The 15,746-nt window shown below is 44.9% G+C and overlaps 1 protein-coding gene across 1 annotated transcript in view; it reads right to left on the reverse strand.

The window, feature by feature from the left end:
• Positions 1-6,657, reverse strand: part of pic (DNA damage-binding protein pic) — a 47,654-nt gene extending 40,997 nt beyond the window's left edge. Inside the window, exons 1-5 of the mRNA XM_075887237.1 lie at positions 6,505-6,657; positions 5,712-5,860; positions 5,212-5,328; positions 2,611-2,756; positions 1,343-1,658 (exon numbers count right to left, since the gene is read on the reverse strand). Of these exons, the coding sequence (XP_075743352.1) occupies positions 1,343-1,658; positions 2,611-2,756; positions 5,212-5,328; positions 5,712-5,860; positions 6,505-6,565 (789 nt within the window). The 5' untranslated portion in view covers positions 6,566-6,657. The remainder of the gene's footprint in view (positions 1-1,342; positions 1,659-2,610; positions 2,757-5,211; positions 5,329-5,711; positions 5,861-6,504) is intronic.
• Positions 6,658-15,746: the final 9,089 nt, after the last annotated feature.

Genomic DNA, 15,746 nt, shown 5'->3' on the forward strand with positions numbered 1-15,746 from the left:
GCTTAAGCTGGAGGCAATGAGGCCGAAATCAAAATGTGCAGCATACACCTCGTCGCTGCTTCTGCTGCTCGATGAATCATTGCCCGAATCGTTAGCTGATGACGTGCCGATGACATTGCAATGGTACCGGTACCACTTCGCAACACTTGCGGACCACGTGGCAAGCAACACTCGCAACGCAGTGAACACACTGACCGCGTGCCGAAGGTGCCGTTTGAGAGCAGGCGACAGCACTGCTCCCATCGGTTTGTGACGTCACGCACGCCAAGGTAAAATGGCGGTTACCGGTGGTAGGTGGAGTTTACAGCCGAAGACTTTTACAGCTTATTTTGGACTGGAATAATCCCTCACAGTTCAGTTTTCACACGTGTGCAAGCATATTCACTCTCTACCTTCGTTTTTTGCCGAAAAGCGCAAATTGTTGGGTGACCATGTCATAATCCTTTAAGGCGAAAGTAGTGCGTCTCCTGCATGTAATAGCCACCTCTCGTTTTAGTCTTTGGAATGTCTGCTGGATGGCGGTACTTGTATAAGATAAATATATGATGAAAAGATGCGAGATGGGGGTACTTAAAGTATCGTATTTACTCGCGTAATCCTCGCACTCTCATAATTCTCGCACCCCCCACATCACCCAAGAAAAATACGTTTTTGTTTTCTCGAGTAATTATCGCAACCCCGAAAACTGCCGCAACAATGTCGTCTGCTCGTTCCAGCCACTGATGATGATAGCATGCGCCATCTCTTAAGCATCAACCATACTATTGCACGGAGATTCAATCCAATCCAAGCCAAGCCAAAGTGGCCAGTGCGCGTTGCGGCGTGCTTTGTATGTTGTGTCGGTAATCTTGGCACATTATGGGGCAATATTGAAGCCACACGGCTGCTTCAAGTTGCAAGTGATACATCATGTGCTACATCATGTGATACATCATGAGCTTGTGAGCCAGAGAGTGCACGGCGAGCACTTGATAAATAAATTCAATGTGGACGACAACTGCCTTTGGTAGTGCAGCCATGTTTTTCAAAGGCTCGAATGCTTTGCCGGCGAAGCTTGCCGTGCATTTTGAACTGCTCTCACATGGAAGTGGCAGACATTTTACAGCACTGTGCTATTACAGCAGGCTTGCTGCTAGCGTGGGCGGGCTATTAGCATTCCTTGGTGCCAATCACCTTGACAGTGAGACCTACAAATGTGAACCAGCCTAGGTTTCTTAGTCTAGCTTTTTCATCAACTGATTGAGCTTTCGCACTACCACCATGGCTTCCTCTAACAAGAGTAACTTAGGATGGGAGACATCCTTAACAGCCTATCTCAAAATATGTTCAAGCATCGACCTACCTTTCCATAGCAAACAATGGTGCTCTGTCGAATGAGATGGGGCGTGATGACGTAAAACTGATCACCATTGTGGTAAGTGATTGACTCCTGCCCAATAATGAGTGCGCCACAGAAAGGCTCCGGCACGGCAATAACCAGGTTTGCCTCACTTTCCACATGGTCCTGTTTCCAGGGACCCCGCACAAACTCCTTGTCCTTGAGCGACACCTCATAGGTCTTCATGTGTCGCGCCTGGCTGTCCTGATGGAGCAGCACAATAGTGGGGGTCTTGCAGCCATGCAAGAATTCCATGTCTTGCACTGTCAGTTCTTCCATCCTGCAGCAAGATGGCACCGAGTGGCACTACATTCATAGAAGCTTTTGCATAATCCCAAGGCTAACTTAACTAATATGCGGAGAAAGGGAAAAAAATGGGAAGGGGCGTGACATCACACGTGGCTAGCCTTGGTGAATTGACCACCTCTTAATACCAAAAAAACACATCTACAAAGCTCACAAGTAGGATTCTGCCCACCTAAGCACTGTTTGGTTCACTGCGATTAGTGGTACCTGCCTGATGGCAGCAATTCCAACCTATCCAGTCATCGTTCAGTGTTGCCTTGTTCCTCTGTTCTCAAGAGATACTGTTATTCATGTATATTTAAGCGATGGTGATGATTAAACAGTGAAGTATTTACGATGGATGAAACACTGAGCTCAGATTCCATGCATTACGACTGTTTACTTTTGGGGCATATGATGCCGCAGCCCAAGTGAGGTGGCTATAAAAACTACAGCTTGCTTATCAAGTGAAAGCTCAATTCGCCATTATAAATTTTAAAACTGGGCTTCTAGAGTGTCGCACAGTGCCCCTCTTAGCTTTTTTTTTTTTTTTTTCATGAGAAACTACATTGCAAATGTTTGAAGTGAACCTGAACACGTTTTCTCTCTGTGACAAGTGCTTCCTAGCAATAAGCGCCTCATTAACACAATAGCCAAACTTCTGAATCTTTTGCAATAAGCTGCTTCAACAGATAATTCAAAATCTTTTTGCTCTCTCCCCTCATGAACCAATTTTTTTATGAAATCAGCAAAAATCTTGATAAATGTATTAGTGTGCATGAAATGTAGACAAACAAAATGCACTTCAGGACTTTTGATGTTAAAATTCATACCAAAACATTCTTCTATGAAATAAAGAACTCTATTTCCACAGGTACCACCACATCCCCCCAATAACAAAGGCATTCTGGGCATCAATCATGCTCCAAAATAATCACTCGACAAACCTGATGTTGAAGGCTTTCAGTTCCCTGTTGTCTTTGTCCAAAGGAATGACCTTGAAAAGCCCATCATACAGACGAAGGCCAATTACCCGGCATTCAGGGTCTATAATACAAATGTTGCCTGTCTCAGACGGCCTCGAGAAGGTGTCCTATACGAAAGCAGTGAAGAATTAGCTGCTGGCAAAGAAGCATAAATTTCATTCGTCATGAAGTACTTGAGTTAGACTAGTTTGTGAGCAAGACTTTTACGGGACATCTAAAAAACAAGGTGTGAATTAAAGTGAGCTAGTAGGCATTATGTCTGTTGTGCATATCCCTTTTACCACTACTTTGTCTACAGCCTCCTTTTGCATGTTTTATACTTAATAAAGCTGAGCGGGAGCTAGTGCATATTTGCTTCATACCATAATGTAAGAAATAAAGGTTTCTGGAAGCTGTTTCCTACTGCCATTGCCGAGTACAGCAAACTGCTAGAATTTGCATTATTTAAAAAAATATGGAAAACCAAGGAATTAAATGGAACAGCCTTCTATGTCGCCATTAAAAGCAAACCACACATGAGTAAAAAACAGTGCGACAACAGCACAACTGATCAAAGTAGTTGCCGTGCGACAGCTCACTTGGTCGTTTGCTCAATTTGGTAAATTTAGAAACTGCCAGGCATGTTTGGAACCTGTATTAATGATAGACAAACTAATAACAGAGTGCTCAGGAATGTCTGAAAAGTCTACTGCAAGGCCTTCAGAAATATTTTATGCCGCTTTATCGAACAAAACATATCACTTTACATTATATATAACAGGCATCACATCAGTTCCGGCACAGAGTAGCTGCTGTCATGCAAACACCACTAAAAGTTCATTGTCGAAGCAGCTGCGCAAATGGGATTTGGTGTTCCAGCAACGCTGATCTTTGTTGCATTGCTCACAGCCGTCACATGGATTTTGACAGATATTTGGTTGATGCTTCTCTACATGTCCTTAGTTTCATGTTTTATGTAACACTGATAGGAAACCTTTTCATTAACATCAAGTTAAACTTTGCTTTCCACTTTCCCTAGTCAGTGATAGAATGTATCTGATCAGATTGGTCGATGGTGCTGCTTATGGTGGAATAATACAATGCATAGTGGAAGTGGGCGGCTAAGAACTTATTTGGTGGGTCGCTGCTAGCAGTAGCAATTAGCCATTTTCAGTCTTGTAATAAATTACCCTGTTTACATAGAAGGCTTAAAATCAGTCTGCATATGATCCTTTAGACTTGCTCTACTGGCTCAAACTATTTGATCAAAATTATCCAAACTGTTTCTGGCCTCCTTATGTCAGAGATAGAACCCCGTTATCTTTATTATGCATACGCTGCTTCACCAATAAACCCCGAGGCATTTATTCTCCTGACAACGTTTGCGACTGTTGGCTCACAAAATTAACCAAAGAATAATTGTTGGATTTAACATCTCAAACCACAATATGATTATGAGGGATGCCGTAGTGGAGGGCTCCGAAAATAGCAACCTCCTAGGGTTCTTCAACATGCACTTATATTAAAAAAACCCTGGAACACTTTTGCAGGTAACCATGACATGGACTCACTATAAGAACTTATCGCCTCATGAATTCAACGCCGCAAAAATTTTAAGAATCCATCCAGTACAAGCAAAGTTAAAAAGATTTATTGCACGCTGCAATCGCATTCCCTCGTACCGACGAAAGCGCTGGAAGCTAAGCAGAGAAGAATGGCAGGGGCAAAAAAATACGCCACGTGACTTTGGGCACTTTTTTCTATTTCAAATACATGGCTTTTTCAGTGTGATCGCACGCGTGGACAAGTCGCTGCCTCCCGCCGACATCCCAGTAAAGACCGGGCGCGCCATGTTCAAATCAGCCAATGGCTGACATATGGCCTCCTACGAGTGATTCTTGAGGGTCTTCCGTTCTTTGTCGAGAGAAAAGAAAGCAACTTCTAGCTGAATTTGATCATTTATTGTGAATTCCAGGCCACCTGCTGTGCTATATTATTTGGCTCGCGCGTTCTTGGGCTCAAAAAGTGTTGCAGGGACCCTTAAGCACATGGGTTCCAAGCATTTTTGTCTCCATCACAAATGCAACTGCTGCGGCCGGGCTTTGTTTCCGCGACGTTCGAGTCTGCAGTTGAGCACCATAACCTCTAGGCCACCGTGGCACGTTATTAGCCAGAGGAGTGGGGTGGGGAGGGGGGGGAGGTAGCCAAAGTTTTATTTCAGGCATATGAAGGGTATGTGACCCTTCGTACGCAAGTTTGAGTGTGTAATGCTTTCCAGAGCTACTCAAGGCTGAGGGGCATTGTGTGCACCCTACAGTATGTGAGCTTAAGTGAAGACAACTTGCCAAGGAGTCAGAAATGAGCTAAGGGAAGCAAGCACAGAAAGGTGCAACCATTATTTAGTTCTGGTAATTCAATGTACACAGCATGTACTTCATGTTAAGACTGAAGTTTCCGCTACAGACATTTTCAAGAAATGCGCTATGAAAAGCCTGACAAGCAAACCACAGAAAGTTAGCATGCTGAAAATAATAGCACAAATTTTTAGCATTGCAGCAAACAAGGATTCCATTAGAAACTCACAGCAATGTTGCCGTGTGCTCTGGTGATAATTTCGATGCTGTCCCCGTAGTGGACACATTCCAGTATTGCCGCATTGTACTTCGCCGTCAAGAAAAACATTTGGTCTTTCTTCTCCCCCTTCACGAAAAAAACAAGCAAAAGTGAATCATTACATTCATAAACTTACTGAATAGCTTACTATATGTATGTGCTTACTGCATAGTTTACACACAAGATATTGAATGTTTTTTAAACACAAACGCACGTTTCCTTCGTTATACCTATAAAGGCCTAATTTTCATGGTTTCTTTCTGAAATTTGACAGGGCTTTCGACAATAACGTGCTCGTTTCGGTAATGACAGGAATAAAATTTGATGTATTGTTGCCAAAAAAACAAAAAGCTCGCAGATTTTGACAGGTTCAACTTAGGCCAAGTTTCTCTGTCTAAGCAACACATCTGACGCGCCAGAGGCCCACAAGCTGTTCATGTGGGTGATAGGGAACAAGATTTAGAGCTTACCGGCGGTCTGAAAAGCTTCATAATACTTATCCTCCCATAAATGCCGATCTCTTTGACAGGTCTGAGGCCTTCTGGGGAAACGACATAAATCTCGATGCGAGTGTTTTTGGCGAGGATAAGGTTGATATCATCCGGTGACGTGAAGTTGCCTGAAACAAACACGTGCACGCTTGTCACACCCGGGCGTTCAAAAGCAATGTGCCCACTGTGTGCACGGCTTAAAGTGAGCACCACACCAAGTTTCGTTTTAGCAGCGCTGAACGTAGCCTCGTAAAAGTGAGACAGTCAACAACACCACCCTGAAAACGCCTGGCGAGCGGTCTTGGCGGTGTCGGAGGCCAAGCGCGCGGCTAGTCCCACCCTGACGGCTGAACTATCTCGCACTCAACTGGTGCGGTGCAAAATGAAACCAGCAGCAGGCCCGAAGCAATTCCGTCATAATTCCAACTGGTTACGGGCGAATAGCGAAGCAGGGGCGAAGAAACGCCAAGCTAAGCGGCATACCGACGGGGCACACGCAGTAAACATCGCTGAACAGTGGCGACGGCGTTATTCTCGACGCGGCAAATAGCGCTCGATGTGAGCGCACCAACCTCACCGGGAGACGGCTACATTCAGAGTAAGTAACTGTGAGAATTCTGGAGCGTACACGATGTCTAACAACGATACAACGCGCTTCTGCAGTGCCAAGACTCGAGGCATGTGCTCTCTGATGAAGCGAGGTGGCAGCGGCAAGCATCGCGGCAAAGCTGCGCAGCATGCTACGACAGAACACAGCGTTCTTTTCACTGACCTGTAGCGCAGGCAGACACGCCAGTCGGCTTGTGGGCCGTCACGACGTAGTTATATGACATTTTGGATCATATAAACTGTCGCACTTTGAAACGGAGAGCACCAGAACACTTTTAGAAGCACAACACCCCTGCCCTCTGGTAGCAAGCCTAAGCAAGCCGATGAGCATGCCAGCGTTGCCAGTTGCCGGCACGATTAAAGTTAAAATATTGTTACGCAAAAAAAAACCCAGACGCAATTTTATGAAAAACTTCAATATTAAGAACGTTTAAACATAATAATTGATGCAAGAAATACCGTACAGTTGCACACATATAGTGTTACTATAACGAAGACCAATATTGTTTTGGCGCGTTTTTTGAAACAAGATTATGTTGATGCATTCGAACCCACAAATAACTAGCAAAAGAGACGTATCTGAAAAAAAAAATGCTCATACTTTAGCACTATGTTTACTACCATACATTAGAGATAATCATAAAGGTCATGAGAATTCGTTTGGGCAGTAAAAGATTATGTGCTGAAGCGATGAATTTTTGATGTGCTTGCTACTGAAACAGACGCGCGTTTGTTCTGTGCCTCATGAATGCAGGACAAACTGTGGCATTCAGGAACATAGGCCAGCCAGGGTCTGTCGGAAGCGGACTCATAAAGTACGTTCGTTGACAACATAGACACATCTTGAATGGCTTTTAAATAGCGGAATCATCTATTTATTTCTCTAAATGAGCAGCTTCACAATGCACGCGTTGTTTCAGGAACACTTTAATTCAGTTATTTTTCTAAAAAAAAAAAAAACTGGAGGATGCTCGAGCTTCTCTTTCAAGAGTAGAATGCGATAGCATGATTGGAGCATGTTCGTATTGCCTTCTCGATCATTAATTAGCCTGGCTTCGCTTCTCGGTCGACGGCGAAACTATGGAAAGCGAGATCGTAAATGCAAGACAACTTCACCGACAAGGCACAAAAAGGGCACCCGTTAATGACTCCGCCGACACTGGAGCTTCTGCAGAACGAGCTTTTTAACGCTTTTGCGTTGGAATCTATTCGATATTGAAATGCGGATTGTCGATAGATATATGACGTTTTTTTTTTTTTTGAAACTAAAACACGAACTAGAAACGACGGATCTGGCTATCATCGGCAGAGTACTCGTTCCTGTTTTATTGAAAGTGCACGCGTGAGCTAATGGCCTCAAAAGTATCGCTTGAAACAACAAGAATGGCAGCGCATAGCTATCAGCGGCAAGGCAATCAATCTGTGAATCTGTACACGATCACCATGCAATCTGCTTTCTCGACGTAATAAGCCTCCGCTATCACACGCGCTGCCATTGTCACCACAAAAATAGGTGAATAACACCAATTTTAATGTTTGTCATTGGTAGAACACCCCCCCCCCCCCCCCTCCCTTTATGTGAATTTCAAACCTGCCTACTAGGCTACAGGCATGAGTTGAGACGAGTCGTCATGAAACTGCACCGTTGATAGTTCCAGGCTTGTCTGTCCGGTTTTCCATTCCATCGTGCGTTGTCTGAACCTTAGTTTTGCAAGTACTCGGTCCATAGACAGCCAGAGAATACTGTTTTATTTCTTTGTCATTGTTTGTCGAAAAATGTGTCAAACAGTAACAGATTAATTGATGTGTGGGGTTTAACGTCCCAAAACCACCATATGATTATGAGAGACGTCGTAGTGGAGGGCTCCAGAAATTTCTACCACCTGGGGGTTCTTTAACGTGCACCCAAATCTGAGCACACGGGCCTGCAACATTTTCGCCTCCATCGGAAATGCAGCCGCCACAGCCGGGATTCGATGCCGCAACCTGCGGGTCAAACAGTAACAGACCTCTCTTTGGGTTATCTCTGGTAATCGGCAATCTGGCCGGCATTAACACATTGTTACCTTTGAATGGCACGTCCTGACTGTTGATTTGAACCCGGTAAGTGCTTAAGAAATGTTCACCTACTGTGAATTGTCGCAAGTATCAGGACATTTGTATTTAAAAAAAAAATAGGTTTTCAATTCCGCGCTGTAAATCCAGAAAAACCTGGCGCAGGAAATGCCAGCAGGGTCATTCCCGACGCGAACTTAGTGACATACGTGGGTAATAGACAAATAAAAAATTGCCCGCAGCTTCCCTCGGGGGAACACTGAGGAGGATGCGGAGCATATAATTGGTTAACGGGGTGTTAAAGTGCGACTTACTTGGGTCGATGGCTAAATTGGTTAACGTGGTTGTGAAATGGGGTGTTAAATTGCGACTTACTTGGGTCGATGGCTAAATTGGTTAACGTGGTTGTAGGAGGGGGTGTTAAATGAGTGAACACGTACACACGTATGCGAAAGGGCGGCGCTGGTCGAAGGGACGTCGATCATTGTGTTTGTGGATTCGTTGGAATTCATTTCACCGCGACCTTGGACGTCGACGCGCCGTACAAACCAACCGACGAGCGGCAACTGAGCGAGCGCCGACCTTGAGTATATATACAGCGCGACGGCGCATGCACTGTCAGCTGTTGAATGTTCTCGAAGCGCGACGCCACATGCGCGTCCACTGGAGAATCAGGAGAATTGTAGATGTCGAACGCGGTGTGTAGAGGAGGAAGGGTGCACAGATGGTGGAGGAGTGAAGCGCGCGCGGTGTGTAGAGGAGGAAGGGATGCACAGATGGTGGAAGAGTGGGCGACGGCGCGACGGCGCATGCGCGCGCGTCAGCTGTCGAATGTTCGAGAAGCGGTGCGGACGGCGCGGACGGCGCACTACAAGGCGCGAGTATAAGATGCTTCCGCATCTAAAAACGGACTAGCAATTGTTTAGTAAAACACACCAACAAATTCACTGATTGCCGTACAGGTGTTGTGTATAAGACTTCGTTTAGCGGCGGCTGCTTCTACGTAGGACAAACGGGTCGCCATGTCAAATAGAGATTAATGAAACATAAGCGATCGGTGACCGGAGGCTCACCACGTAATCCATCTTTAAATTGCCGAGAGTGCAAATGCAAGCCGAACTTCGATAGACGCGCAGTTTTGTACAGGCGCAAACGTGAAGAAACCCGTCTCCTGGTTGAGCTCATGGCTTGTCAACAATAGTGATAACGCGTGTGTTATCCAACCACTGAATACTTGCAAAGAAGAATTCAAAAATTTTGAATTGCGATCTCTCAAACAGATCACCACGTGTGCCGATTACTAAGTACCGCCTATTACCTGGGCATGCGAGGTAATTTTTACATCCAGCTTCTTTCCAGCCACTGCGCAACTTTTCAGTCGTTAGTTGGCGTTTCTTATGTCTGGACTTTTCTGTCCATGTTTGCAATCCATGTCTCTTCAACATGGGTAAGTGCTTTTGCAAGTATCTTTCTGCGGGGGAAGGGGGGGGGGGCTCCTGGGCTTTTTGCTGGTACCGCCCTTTGGGGGGGGGGGGGGAGAAGAGCATTTTTTTTAATGTTCGTGCGTATGTTTGTATTCATGCGCGTAAAGCATACACCCATAGAAAATTACAAATTTCGGGGTGGTAATATTGTAAACTACTTAAGCCAGCCCCCTGGCCATACCCTGGATCCACCACTGATAAGAGGGTTGCCATCATATTCTATCGCTTGAGTGAATCCAAAGGGGCTCGAATCTGCTTATTTCGTTTAGCTGTTTCAACATTAATAAGAGGGTCACAAATAAAAAGTCCACATTTTTGCAACACTCGACCAATTCAGTGACGATAAATCTTTTGACTGGGTTCCTTAATACGCTATGTCACGCTTATGACATCAGCAAAAAAGTTGTTAGTATTTCGGGACTAAGTATAGCAAAATAAAGTACAGCAACTCATGTTGTTTTTGCAAAGGTGAAATGCGTCAGGAACAGCCGAAATGGCTACATAGTCTTTTTCACGGCTCCACTAAAATTAATAACAGCAGTTCCAGGTAAACATTACTCACACGTTCCATAAATTCGTTCTTGACAAATTACAAAAGCCATCTTTCCTGTGACACCTGGCGTGCGTCGATATAGTAACAAAACGAAGCGAACTGTACGTCCTATATGCATATTGCTTACTGCGCCAGAGACACGATGCTCTCTCAGATCTTCCTTCCGAGAAGCCAGCATTGCCAAAAGGCGGGCTTGCAGAGTGGGGCGTCGCCACCAGTATCGACCCTGCTGCTATAGTCTCCGTCATTGGTCGTTGCCGTGCCACCCGAGTGAAAGCAGCTAAATTGGTAGGATGCGCTCTCTCTGGTACTGCCTTGCTCAGAAAACAAAATAATAAAACGTTATCGAAACGGTCCTCATTGGTCGGCCGCCTTCGCTAGTATTATGTCCGCTATAACGACTGGTTGGCGTCTGTACCGCTAACCGCTCTAAATCAGCCAGTTTGTGTACACAAGTGCAGATTTCTTGCATGCAAGCTGCAGTCGTGGCAGAAAAGGGACGCGTGTCGTGATGTTTTCGTGTTGCTCTTCACAAAGTAGTTCAAAAGATGCAGTTTGTCAGAAGACGCAGCAACAAGTCATAACGGGCCGCCCACGATTGGCGATGCCAGCAAGCCAATGGCAAGCAGTTTTCGACAGATCAAAATGTTGCACCGGCATGATTCCGAATCGAGCTCATATTTCCAACTTGTCTTATATAGTATACGTATATCCATCAACAGGGCGATGCGATTGCAACGTCTGCACGTTTGCTTCAGACGCCTGTATATGTGGCTTTACTGCAATAAGAAACATCTTGCGAGAAAGCCAAAGTTTGATATTTATTTCGATTCACAAAGCATTCATAAGTTGGCAACATTTATTGAACATGTTCGTAGAATTTTTATTGGCCTGTTAAACCCAATGATATTGCATGCCTTTCAGCATTGATTGCAGTGCGAGCACCACATCCCGGCTGTCAATTACGAATGCAATGTCAGTCCACAAGTACTGACATGATAAGGAGCCTTATTGGCGACGTGACTGGCGCTATGTGAGCACTTGTAAGGCTCTTAGATGACTACGCAACTAATTTTAAGTGCGATATAACATGTTAAGTGCAATCAATTGAAGAACAAAGAGACGAGGAGATGACGCTGCAAGCGGGCTTCACCTAGCTGCACCTGCACCATATGATTGGCTTTGTACCGCAGCAGCAGCATCTGGACTTCTGAAGCAACAGTTCCGTCTGCCAGGCCGGAGTAGAACACACCTCTTAAGGATGTGAAATGCACTTGCAATGTTGTCGAAGTGAGCCAATTGCAGTCTGAGGCAAGAGGAAGGCTGTTCTAACAAGGGCCGAGGGTATGCGGGGCTTGCGAAATGTGAGGCTTGCAAAATGGTGCAGAATTAGAAGTTTTGCGAACCATAAATGCTTTTAAATAACACTTGTTTTCTTAATCATATAATCATTTGAACCTTAAATATTATTTCTTAATATTTCCTTCTTCTTTACCTGTTCGTCGCTCATTACAAAATTCGGTCGCAGCGTGGCTCCACCTACAAGCTACAGGTATTTGCTAATAGGGAATTCATTGACCAAACCTGTAGATGCACAAGGAAATCGACCGTCAACATATCTTTATAGCAACTTCGGCGGTGTTTGAGAGGCCTGAAGTACAGAAGCACTGCTTAGAGGTGCCATAGAAAGAAAAAAAATCACAGCATATCTACGGGGTGAATGATGATGAGTGGGCGAAGCTCCTGCGGGGAAATCATCGGTAAAACCGTAACTGTTCAGTGAAAGTTCGCCCACTACATCATCAAGAAAGACGTGAGAAACACTGTGTGTACATGTACGGCAGGGTCCTCGCGCCGTTGCCGTGACGCTTGGGCCTCTCGTTCTTGAACGCTGGAATCTTGGAAGCGTCGTCGCGCAGCTTCACGGAGCGCTTCTGCCTCGCCGGCTCGCACATCGGGATTCTGTCTGCGAGCACCCGCTAGCTGCCGCCACCTTGCGCGCTCGCCGCTCTGCGGCCTTATCCATCGGGCAACTCCGAACGCTCCCCCGCCAGTCCAAGAACTAAACTAAAGGTAGCAACGCCATCTAGTAAGTAAAGCAAGAACTAAACTAGAGGTGGCTACGTACATACGCCGTGGATGGACAGACCCACGCCTTAAGGAGCTTCGCCCCAAAAAAATCGGTGAGCGCCATTTTCCCGTATCGCCACTTCTGCCTTCACCCTTGTTCCTCTCCGAATAAGCTTTATGTTATAGAAAAGTCAACCAGGGGGACGAGGGGCATTTATAGCTACCGTTGTAGGAGATAAATGTGTCAGACGGTGGCAGTATGCAACTTTAATTTCACTGTGAGTGTGTGATACATTTCGTCTTTGTTCTCCTGTGGCGCTAGTTTCACTGCGTTAGAAGTACTGCGGCGAAGTACGTTTGCTGGGAAACAACGCGGCGAAACACTCACGGGTAGCGCTAATGCTGACGTAGGGTCGGCAACATCACCCACGAGTCGGCCCACTCAGACTCATCCAGACTCAAAGCACCCCGTGAGTTTGACAGCGAGTGAATAAGATTGAGCAAACATTTAGTGAGTCTGGGTACGAGTGATCGACAAACGGAAAATATATTTCTTGTCTGATCAAGTTCCGTCAGTGATTGCCTATCTATACGCTCCTATCTGCTCATCTTCAGCATTACCGCCAGCCTTGTATTAGCTTGCGTTTGTTCTCAATTTTATTCACACATTCCGCAACTCACACGCCACCTTAATGTTTATTGATCCGAGACGTTCGTTATAAGTTTTGGCATGACCTCCCCCGAAGACTATTTTACAGAAAGTTATTGATAACGATATCCCGTGTGAGTTGGGCATTCCACAAAAAACATTCTAACTGGATTACAGAATTAGTGATAATTCGTGTTTGAAAGTGTAAGATCAAAAAGGCATCGTATAAGGCAAGAAGAAGAAAGTGAAGAGACAATGATGTGTTGACTTCCCGCTTCTGCAAGACGGCAAAAGTACCGAAAAGTTTCGCAATGGTTTTCTTGCGCTGATGACAAAGTGTGGTGGTGTGCTTCGTAGTGAAAGGGCACCGATGCATAGTAGAATCAGCCCAGATTGGTCGGCCATGCAAGCACAGCTGGGCATGTGCGCACACAGGCACATACGCACACGCACACACATGTATGCGCACACGCACACACACAAGTATGCACACACGCGCACGCGCATTTTTTTTGTTATGGCTTTGGTGTTCGTTCATGCAATGTGGTGGAAGAAGCAATCAACACTGATAAAAACAATTATCTACGTTACATCAGTAACGGATAAGGCGGCTGAACAAGGCTAAGCTATGAAGGTTGCTTAGGGGATCGGCATAGAAGTGTTAAACGGCGCTATTGCGGAACATGTCAGCCAATCACAATATATTCGTTTTTATTTTTCAACCCCTTCATATTTTTTTTCGTAGCCCCCCAACCACTCAGATGCATTTCCATGGGAGGGCTGGAGAAAATAAAACCATCATTGCTATATATGATTGACACGTGGGGTTTAACGTACCAAAACCATCATATGATTATGAGAGACGCCGTAGTGGAGGGCTCAAGAAATTTCGACCACCTTGGGTTCTTTAACGTGCACCCAAATCTGAGCACACGGGTCTTCAACATTTCCACCTCCATCGGAAATGCAGCCGCTGCAGCCGGAATTTGATCCCGTGACCTGCGGGTCAACAGCCGAGTACCTTAGCCACTAGACCACCGCGGTGGGGCCATCATTGCTATATAACTGTATATAATATGAAGATAAAATTAGTGGTCATTATACCTTTGTGATGCATGCAGCAAACGCATGATACGTCATAAGTGTAAAACATTGTTGGAATTGCTGTAATTATGTACGCCTCGGCAAAAATGATGTTGGACTAAAGAATTCGTTTTTATCACATTCTCCGTTTGCCTTATCAACCACAGGATTTTTTTTTGCAGCAATGCTACTATTTCTAAATTGTACTTTTTTAATGAAAGGAATACGCAGTGAGTCATATGTATGAATATTTTTGAAAGGCGCCAAATAAATGCAGGCAGCTCTGTTTGTAAGCAATAAGCTATTATCTGACATTGCGAAGAGTTTTTACCTCGATGCTTTCAAATGAACGCGAATGCAACGAATATAAAGTTTAGAAATAAGGAAATTAAGCTTTAATTCTCTTCTTTTGAAAAGAAGAGGGGCTGAGTTTTGCCATTCTGAATTTCTTGTTAAAGCAGATGGGTATGTGAAACTGCCGCCCTTGTGTCTTCAAAGCTGTCGCGTCAGAGACTCAGTGATATGCCTGCAATTCGAGGCTGATAATTCATATATGGGCGACCTTTTAAAGTATATGCTATACAATGACAGGCAAATGACATTACAATTGCAACTGCTCGAAGGAAACTGCATCGGCTAAAACTGGTTATTGAATAAGCAAGGTTGCGTAAGTCTGCTGTCTAGGTGAGTTTTTTAATAATTACGTCCCTGGCTCGCGGAGAAAGAAGCCCGACTGGGAAGTCAGGATAATAAAACGACTACGTTTTTTTTTTATGAAGTATAACGATATGGAAATAGCTTTTTATTTCTCAGAGCCTATTGTGCTTGAGATTGCTTAAATAAACGAGCTCGCACTGCATGTACCCCGACTACGTGCCATCGCTGACTGCACTTCATTGAAAGGCAGCCCATCTCGCTATGCCTTCATGCACGATATAGGAACTATCACTATGTACTTTAATTTCTATCACACAGTTCTTGGCGTCCCACTAACACAAAAGTTCTTGTTGCTGCTGATATATCCGCTCCTCAGGGGAACTATATATCGATACCCGAACAACGTGACCTGAGCAGAAACGAAGGAAATCATTACAAAATAAGTGTAACCGACTCCGCGAAAATGTGTGAGAACTATATCACCCCTATAATTTACCCAATAAGCTATTCCGGCTTCTGTGCGGGCGCTGCATGACAAAAACCTTAAAAAAAACGCCATTGCCAATCTCCTTGCACCGTCTTTATTCCACGAAGCTTGCCATTGATAGGTTCCAGTAGGGGACGAAAAAAGGCAGCCATCTTAAACGTTCTACACATATAGCCAGCAGAACTTCAGGGCATTTGTTATTATCAAATCGTTCTTGCCGAGGGTTGATATTTGCGCCGTATAGGCAGGTGCACTTTCTTAGTGGAAAATGCACGCAAATATAGGGCGCAACTCCCGTTAGCTTTTTCACCTTTTTTTCTATCTTACTGTATAAGACCACCCGATGTTTCTTCTACGAATTGTGTGA

This window comes from Rhipicephalus microplus, chromosome 2 (genome assembly GCF_043290135.1).
Source record: "Rhipicephalus microplus isolate Deutch F79 chromosome 2, USDA_Rmic, whole genome shotgun sequence".
Lineage (NCBI taxonomy): Eukaryota > Metazoa > Arthropoda > Arachnida > Ixodida > Ixodidae > Rhipicephalus > Rhipicephalus microplus.